Source organism: Chelon labrosus (genome assembly GCF_963514085.1).
Source record: "Chelon labrosus genome assembly, chromosome: 21".
NCBI lineage: Eukaryota > Metazoa > Chordata > Actinopteri > Mugiliformes > Mugilidae > Chelon > Chelon labrosus.
In genome coordinates, this window is record NC_140354.1 from 22967185 (window position 1) to 22976959 (window position 9775).

General features: G+C 45.0%; 1 protein-coding gene across 1 annotated transcript in view; it reads right to left on the reverse strand.

Annotated features, from left to right (window-relative positions):
- LOC311506241 (uncharacterized protein) overlaps positions 1 to 9775 on the reverse strand; it is a 125758-nt gene that overhangs the window by 69042 nt on the left and 46941 nt on the right. The window contains exon 2 of the mRNA XM_084570123.1: positions 2184 to 2367. Within this exon, the coding sequence (XP_084426249.1) occupies positions 2184 to 2367 (184 nt within the window). The remainder of the gene's footprint in view (positions 1 to 2183; positions 2368 to 9775) is intronic.

Genomic DNA, 9775 nt, shown 5'->3' on the forward strand with positions numbered 1-9775 from the left:
TTCTCCCTGTGTCTGCGTGGGTTCTCTCCGGGTAGATAATCCAACAGAAGAAGCAAAGGAAGCCACAAACCAGCCGAAAAAAAAAAAACATCCAACTCATTTTGTCCATTTTTTTCCCCACACATTAGAAGCACCTGAACGCACCGACGTCGGACACCGTGCTCCGGGAAACAAGACCATCCAAAGATCTGTTTTGTCTGGCATCGTATGACAACAAGCTAACGAGGAAAGTGTATACGTGTCAACCTCACGTCGGGATCAGAGGAAAAAAGAAGTCAGGAGATGGTCAACGTCTGCTGGCTTTCTTCTTTCGGGGGCCGCAAAAATATTTTGAGACGTTTCAGGTCTGGAGCAGTTCAGATTCAGAGCTTCACGACGACAAACTGATGTGTTCAAATGAAAACGCTGCAGCAAAGCCTACATACGGAGGAGGTTGGGGTAGATGGAGGGGGCAACAAAACCTGAAGCTGCTGTTCACAGTTTTTTTATTTAATTTGATTTTGTGTTTGTGAACTGTAACCATGTGTTTATAATTTTTTATTTACCCAAACCAAATCTCACCCACAGTGTCACATCATGAAACTAACTTTTCAACGTGCTTTTTGTAAAAGTTGTCCACAAACCAGCGAGTTGGTGGTTGATGTGGGCGGACGGGTAGAAGTGTCATTGTGACTGTAAAGCGCTTTAAGCATTAATAGGTAGAAGAGCGCTATAGAAATACAAGACCATTATCCAAGACCGTACATGGAACAAGCCACGGTCTTGAAGTGTTTATGGTCACATAAGTCACATACCAGACGTGATGAGGTTACTGATGGAACAGTAAGTAGAGCTGCATCAACACTGCATCAACTTCTTTCAGGACTCTGATATTTTGAGTCATTTTTATGATAAATCTAGAAATTTCCAAGCGGCTCTTAAACTTTTAAGTGGCTGTGGAGACACTCACGGTGAGTTTTTGGTGCCAGCTTGGCTCCCTTACAGCACTGAACCCTCGGTGAGTTGAGAGACTGGTCAGTTTGACTTTGCAGAAATGCGCAGTGTTGCATTTTGAATCCCAAGCCGGGCGGTTTCGCTTTGATCGATAGCACAAAGGCTTATAAGAGGCTGAGTGGAGCTGGCACCTGTGAGGCACACCGAGCTTGAACTGACAGCTGCTGAGCTCTGAGACGTGTCTCTGGGTGTCGGCAGACAGCTGAGCCTCTGAGACCTCCTATAAACCTGCACCACAATGAAAAACCGGAGTTCGGTGAAGCCGGTGTGACTTCAAAAGACTATTATTCAGAGTAAACGTATTTAGTGCAGAGAGCGACATTGAATTATCGTCACCGAGGCTACGGCTTGGATACGGGCTATGCATAAAAGAAGCTTATTCTTCCATTTCACACTTAAGCTCTTAATTATGTAAAGTCATCTGCGCTGAGAATCATTACTCTCCTAGTTATCGACAGGATGAGCAAATGCTCATCTGGTCCCACTCACATTCTCAGTTTTTCAGGAAACGGAGCGGAGGAGGAAACACTAGACTGTCCACTTTAAAGAAGACTCTCCGCTCCAGAAGCATCCTGCATGCAGGCAGAGCTTTTAAAGAGTAAATATAGAGGCACTGTTTATGTGCACGCAGAGAACCCGCAGGCCATTTGTGAAGATGTATTGCTGCAGAACGTGGCAAAGCCCCTGTAAAGTCTACTGGGAGAAAATTGCTTTTAGTATTCGCCTAAGCACAAACATCCAAGGACTTGTCGTCAGGAGGCTCCACTTGTGCAGCTTAAGAAAACCCGGAAACTCTGATGTGATTGAAGATCTTGTCGAGCAAATGTTTAAAAAAAAAAAAAAACAATAACAACAAGCCCAGAATAATGTGAGGTAAGGAGGCTGCATACTAATGGAGTCTGCTGCAGAAAGTGAAGCTTGCGTGGAGAATTAAACCGACGTCTACAAGCACGAGACGCATCAAAACCTTGAACGATGTTTGACCCGAGATGATTGAACACGGGTGAGAAAAGGAGAAAACGAGATCTGACGGAGAGGGGCAGACGAAAACCAAGTGAGAAGAGGGAGGGGAGAAAAAGGGGGAAGAGAGAGGAGAGAGGCTTGGTGAATAATTGAGGAGGCCCGGGAACCAGAGCGCTCCAGCTGACCTACTCTGACCATCTGGGTCCCAGAGAACGCAGGAACGTTACCTTTAACATCCAGTTGTTCGCCGGCCGCTCGGATCGATGGCCGCTGATCATCCTCCTCGCTCGGCGGTCGAGGCCATTACCTCTGCAGTCGCCATCGATCGGCGAGGACCTGCGCGTCCCGGTCCCCCGGCTGATGATAGATGTCAAAGGTCCGCTGCTCCTCGCCTTCTTTCCGTCGGGACAACTGGGACACACACACAGAGAGACGGCACGGCTCAATAACAGTTAACATCTGTCTCCTGAACATTGTTATGATCACATCAGTGGTTTTTACCAGATAAAAAACCTTCTGGTATCGAGCAGATTTGAGGTAGATGGTGGCTGTACAGTCTGCACAACAACATCACTGAGGTTTGTGTCGTGTGTGGTCAGATCTGTTAAATCCCTGCAGGTGAAAATCAGGGACCAGTTGTGGTTTAGGTAAAATATTAAACACACCACGAGCTTCCAGACCACAGTCTGTCCTTGAGCGACGGACTCCAGTCCAGCCTGTGGAGGTAAAGCATCTGCAAACAGGTCAGACTGACAATCAAACTTTTTGACAAGAACACACAAACCAGAACACGTCTCCCTGTACGTTAAAGGATTGATTTGAAGTTTTTAGTGTTTGCCTGTAAATCACGTTAAAATCAGCCTGATTCACCAGACCAACGTCTTCTGGTTGTTCTAGGAACAAGGTTGAAGCTCAGGGGATGTTGTCATTTATGGTATTTAGATGTGATAAATAAATAAATGTACAAACCAGAAGAAGAAGAAGAATTAGGAGGAGGAGGAGAAGGAGGAGAATTAGGAGGAGTAGGAGGAGAATTAGGAGGAGGAGGAGGAGGAGGAGAATTAGGAGGAGGAGGAGGGAGGAGGAGGAGGAGAAGAATTAGGAAAAGGAGAAGAATTAGGAAGAAGACGAGGAGGAGAATTAGGAGGAGGAGGAGGAGAAGAATTAGGAAAAGGAGAAGAATTAGGAGGAGGAGGAGGAGGAGGAGGAGAAGAATTAGGAAAAGGAGAAGAATTAGGAAGAAGAGGAGGAGAAGAATTAGGAGGAGGAGAAGAATTAGGAAGAAGAGGAGGAGAAGAATTGGGAGGAGGAGGAGAATTAGGAGGAGGAGGAGAAGAATTAGGAAAAGGAGAAGAATTATGGAGGAAGAGGAGGAGGAGAAGAATTAGGAAAAGGAGAAGAATTAGGAAGAAGAGGAGGAGAAGAATTAGGAAAAGGAGAAGAATTAGGAAGAAGAGGAGGAGAAGAATTAGGAAGAAGAGGAGAAGAATTGGGAGGAGGAGGAGGAGGAGGAGGAGGAGGAGGAGGAAGAGAATTAGGAGGAGGAGGAGGAGGTGAAGGGAAGAAGAAGAAGAAGAAGGAAAGAAGAAGGAGGACAGACAAGAAAAAGAAAGAGAGGAGGAGGAGGAGTAGAATTAGGAGGAGGAAGAGGAGAAGGGAAGAAGAAGAAGAAGAAGCAGCAGTAAATGGAGCCATAGTTAAAGGCAGTACAAAGAATCAAATGAGTGTCACAGCAACAACTCAGTTTATTTATCAGATGTGACGTACCCATGCATGTAATCAGATTACTTATGTTAGAATACAGATTCAACTCAGCTCAGACTTGTTTCACATCATGACCACGATGATGATGATGGTTTAACACACCAGAAGAAGGTCTTCAGATTTTCCTTCACTTCATTCTGCACACAAAGAATTCAGAGAGCATGACGTTCAGCGCTCATCGATTAGTTACTCGTCTATCTGAGACAAAACATTAGGTACGTAAAGAAGCCTGGAGGAGAAGCAGCTCTTCACTGACTCACATGTTCCCGTTAACTTCGGTTCAGTCACGCTGCAAACTGTCCTCAAAAAGTTTCACCTCACCACGGAGCAGACCGATTTAGATTCCAAAACCGTGCTCAAACTTCTGCCTCGCTCTCAGACACATCTCTCTGAGGTTAGTGGAAGAAAGAAAGCTCGAGTGAGGAGTCGGCTCTTCTGACAACACAGCTTTATGCTGGGATTGATTTTATTGTAGGCAGAAGGTTGCTGGATCCAGTGCTCCTGAAAAATGTCTCTGCAGGCGTCACGACTTCACCGCCGTTTATCTTCTCACTGCAGCTCTGAAGGCTTTCTAACGAAGGCCAGTTTTTAGTCTTCATCAGGATGCGGCTCTTGTTTGCGTGTGATGATGAATTACACCGCAGCGGCGTGCGTTTTCCTCGTTTAGTATTCTCCTCGCCGTAAACACGACCCAAACCGTATCTGGTAATAAACCGGGGTCCGTCGTCGTCGCCGTCGCTCGGCGGGATGACGCTCAGGTAAAACTCTGCAGACGGCCGCCGTAATCCCGCCTGCCAAAAGCAATTTGCACACCTCATTACACCGGGCCTGAGAAAATATGTCTGCAAACATCTCAAGACGATAATCTCCAGTGATTTACGAGGCTGAAACAATGAGGATTAATCCATTCTCTGCTGCCGTGTGAAGTTAATGTATCGGAGCAGGAAGCTGGAAACGAGATGAGTAATGAGGACGGGGAGAAGCTAAACGGTAGCGTGAGATTAATCAACGCAAAGAGAGAAATGAATTCTGACCTTTTCATTTCAAGCTGCTTTCTTCATTAGTGTTATAATATGGACAACATGGAGTCTACGTATGATGATGATGCTGATGCTGGTGTTTAAAGGTCATTTCATCCATATGTAGCTGATGCAGCACATGCAACGAGATGAGAGGCTGTTCCTCTAGGACCATGGAGCTACATGAAGACACTAGGGACTGAGCATAAAGTGCACACGTGCAAAAAGGTGCAAACACTTGGAAGGCAATGAACTTACAAGAAGACACTACACAATAATGATCATAAGATAAGATGTACAGTTATAGGAGATACTGATGCTCTAGAGGAGGTTCTGATGGACGATGAAGTCCTGCCTGGTGCAGTTTCTGCATCCAGGTGGTGATGCTCCCACACAAGATGCTCTCTATGGTGCAGGTGTAAAAGTTCCTGAGCACCTTGAGAGGGAGCTGAAAGTCTCTGAGGTGTCTGAAGAGGTAGAGACTCTGACACCATGGTCTTCAGGTGATGAGTCCATGACAGGTCCTGTGAGATGGTCCCTCCCAGGTATCTGTCCACTCTTTCCACCTCAGAGCCACTGATAATAAGTGGATGTACGTCCCTGACGTTCAGCAGGAGGTGGTTCTCCTGGCACCAGTCCTCCAGGTGGGACACCTCCCTCCAGTAGGCTGCCTCGTCATCGTGGGAGATTAACCACAAGTTGGGGTGATTGTGAACGTTTGACTTATTAGCAGCATAGTTTGTGCAACAACGACGCAACAAACAGGAAGTCAGCCTTCAGCTCAGTGTTCCTCTCCTCCGTCCTGCCTCCTCAAACCACAAAACTAGAAGTCACCCAGGCAGCAGCGGGTAAACGGGGCCACTCAGCCGCCTCTGAAATCTCCTCCCACACCAAAATGAACTCCTATTTGTTCAGTGGGAAGTCGCTGTGAGAAGAGAGACGCACGACTGACTTTGGAGTTTTCTCCGTAAGCGTTTCCTCACCGCCTCAATGACGATGGATTAAAGTTTATGCACAGAAGCCGTGTTGGCGTCACGAAGGGTTAATACCCCACTTAATGCGCTATAGCCCCTCACCTGCATAAAGCAAGTCACAATGATATGTCTTTGAAGTTTCTCAGTCGTCCAGGTCATGAAATAGTCAGTAAAAACAGATTCATTTCACCATTGTGCCATTTTAAAAAAGTACCGTTTACTGAGCTTTGAAAATGTTAAAACTTTTAAACAAGCTCGTTTCGTCTATAAACCCCTTCATGGTCTGGTACCCTCCCGGCCCCTGGAGGAATTTATTAGACGGATTGACGGTACTCTCAGCACCAGAGGGGACTGTAAGGTGCAGTTCAGACGAACTACCACAGGTTAAAACATCATGTCTGAGTTAGAGTGGTTTCCTGACTACCACGCCAAAAAGATTCACTGCTTTTAAAAAACAGCTCGAAACACAAAGGTTAAAAACGAATCAAACCTGTGAACACGTGTGAAGTCTCATCAACACAACGTCATGTATTTGTACCAGCCAGTGGTGGTTCCATCAGGGCCAGCAAAGTCTTCTCTGCTGGCCTAAACTTGATCAAAATCAATGATTTACATTTTAATATTATTCCAAATACTCTATTCTTTTTATGTTAGGAGGAACATACACGGCCAGTCACTGTTACCAAGTGTACATTAATTTGCATGATCCTCACTACGGTGGTTTTGTCTTTAGCCTCAGCTCCACCTCTTTGACCGTTGTTGAATCAGATGGGATCACTCCAACTCTACTCATGGTTAATTAGTCTTGTTTGTATTTTGGTTTTGCAAAGGCTAGCTGCCTGCCTTAATGTCAATGATGTAACAGCGTTTTCTTCAAAAAGGCTTTGTGATTGAATTTCCCCTGCAAGGGATCAACAAAGGTCAAAGGTTATAGTATTTTGCAGAAACCCTTTCATTAGAGCCTGGACTGAGACAGAGGAGGCGTCAAAACCCAGGGCCAAATTCTATTTAAAAATAAAGTCAGAATGAAGTTTTTATCTTTTATAACGTTTACCTGATACAAACGTGTTCAGACGCAGAAGTACAAAGATGAACAGAGTCTGCAGAGAGGAAAGGAACCGAGCTGCAGGTTTTAGAAGCGACGGAGAGAGGGGTAAAGGCTGAATACTTGATGGAAACTAAGTGGGAGAGTGGAAGCGAAGAGTCATCTGTTGACATCTCTTCTCATCACCTATTTAGAGTCAGTAAATAGAGAAAAAAGGAGAAAGAGAGAGGGATAGAAGGAGAGGGGGGATGAAATATTAAACATAAAAGGAGGTCTATTTTTAGAAGCTGTTGCTGGTGGTGGGTGGTGGTGGTGGTGGGGTGGGGGGTTGTTTCAGCTGTATTATTGATGCTGCTGTGCAGATGGGGGTTCTCCGGTTCTCGCCTGGCAGAGCGGCGGCGGTGGTGTGGAGCGGTCATTGCATCAACGAGGCCGAACGGAGCAATGGAAGCGAAGGAGACGAGGAGAAACAGCAGATAACGCGTTTAGAGGCTGCGAGAGAAAAAGGTCGAGAAAGAGAGAGGCTGCTGCAGTCGTCTGAACTCCCCACAGAGGAGGCAGAAATATTTGCCTGCGCTCTCTGACACAGTTTTAGTATTCAACACAAGAGCCAAGGCTCTTCTCTGGCAGAGGGAACCCTTCATGTGGAGGCGCCGATCCTGAAAACACACATCCATGCAGGCTTGGCGTGTCTCATATAGGGGTGGGACTCGATAATTTTTTTTTTATCTAATTAATTAACTAATCGAGATTAATCACATTTTAATCGCAAAACAATATTTGCCCCAAAAAGCAACAATTTTCAACTTAAATGTATTTTAGTGGACGACTGAACCAAATAATAGACACAGACATGAATATTGTAAACTCAAGCTCTTTTAAGCTCTTCTGGAAATATACATTTAATTGCATTTGAATTCAAAACAGTAGAAAAAGAAAGAAAATATCCCTAGCTGCAATCACAATTCACGAACCTAGCGAATCTTGCAGTAGGTTCGCGAATCATTAGTGGCGGTGTCACAGAACTCTGCAGTTCCACTCCCGGAAGTGATTCCATTCAGTACGTTCACTCAGAAGATTCGTTCAAAAGAATGAATCAACACTACCACTTGCACACTACAAAATTAGGCATGGGGGGATTCATGCTGGGGCGGACCAAGTGGCAAGGACGAAATTTTGATGGGGGGGCGGGGGGGGGATTTTATTAAAAATCTAATCTTTCAGTTGACTGTGTTTTCTAGTAGTTCTTCTAGTTTTCTGTTGCTACTTTTAAGTTGAATGTTCCCTTTTTTGGTTTGACTGGTTGTAAAGCATGTAGCAAAACATTATCACCCAATTCTGTGTTTCATCTTCACTCCAACTCAGGATGTATGACATGAACAGTGGGACAACTTGGGGTGCAACAAACATCAATTTTGATGATACGGTTATAGAGGAATAGTTCACAATTATCATGAGTTTGGATGTATAAAATCAAATTTGTACCGTAAATTCCGGACTATAAGCCGCTACTTTTCTCACTTGCTTTGGACCCTGCGGCTTATACAACGGCGGATGGATTTTTACAGCCAACGGTCACCAGGGGCGCACTATCATGTCATAGACGATGACACGAGAATTAAGAACTGGCTTTTCTGGTATAGTAGGCTGGTTATTTTGATACAGTAAACGGCCGTGTTACTGCACCTTTACTGCTGTGTTGGCTGTTTTCGAAAAAGATGCTGTTTATTTTGTTGAGCAGCGGGTTACTGCACTTTTGCTGCCGTGTTACAGGCAAGCACTTTTACAAACAAATTAAATTTAGCCATTTAACGTTATTGCCTCGTCAAGCGTTGTAAGCTTTGTTTTTTGTTATACTGCACTACTACGGTACTATGACTGCAGGAAGTGCGCTAGGAGCGCACCGTTGTATTATTTGTGCACTGCATGAATGCTGTTTGTAATGTCAAAGATGTGAAAGTTTGATCGATTTTTTTTTTTTGATTGATCGAAAGATTTATGTTTGTCAAATGTAAATAAATGGGACGCTTTGCGTTTCCAAACAGTCATTTCTGTCCCGACAATCCCCTCCGTGGTAGAAGAAACTCTTACAGTAATTAAACATTAAAACACCAGCGGTTTATAGTCGGGTGCGGCTTATAGTCGGGTGCGGCTTATAGTCTGGAAAATACTGTATATATTGTATTTTTCCCTTTTTTTAAAATAACAATAATAATAATACATTTTATTTATCAGCACTTTCAATAAAACTAATACACTTTACAAGATTATTGAGAGCTTTGTAAATGATGAGGAGGATCTTGAAGTGGATATGGAGCCAGTGAAGGTGTTGCAGGATGGCTGTAATGCATTTACACTTTGACTTCTAAAGAAGTCTCTCATGTCCACTTTTCTTGATTTCCAGTACAGCTCTGGGTCCTGCCACCTGCAGAAGTTCTCTGATGACTCTGCAGTGGTTGGGTGTCTTAGAGATGGACAGGAGGTGGAGTACAGGACACTGATCGCGGACTTTGTGGAGTGGTCCCAGACAAACCACCTACTCCTGAATGTGGACAAGACCAAGGAGCTGGTCATTGACTTCAGGAAGAAGAGGACACCAGCGGAGCCCATCACCATCCAGGGTCTTGAGGTGGAAGTAGTGGACCATTATAAGGACCTGGGAGTCCACATGAACAGCAGACTGGACTGGAGGGACAACAGTGATGCTGTGTACAAGAAGGGACTGAGTAGACTCTACTTCCTGAGGAAGCTCAGGTCTTTTAACGTGTGCAGCAAGTTGCTGGAGATGTTCTACCAGACTGTTGTTGCGAGCGCCCTGTACTTTGCTGTGGTTTGTTGGGGGAGCAGCACCAGCAAAAAGGACATAAGTAGGATTGACAAATTGATCCAAAAGGCTGGTCATGTGATTGGCAGTAAGTTGGAGACGTTTGTCTCAGTGAGGGACAGGAGGACACTGGACAAACTGCTCTCCATCATGGACAATCCGTCACATCCACTCCACCAGACTATAAAGGGGC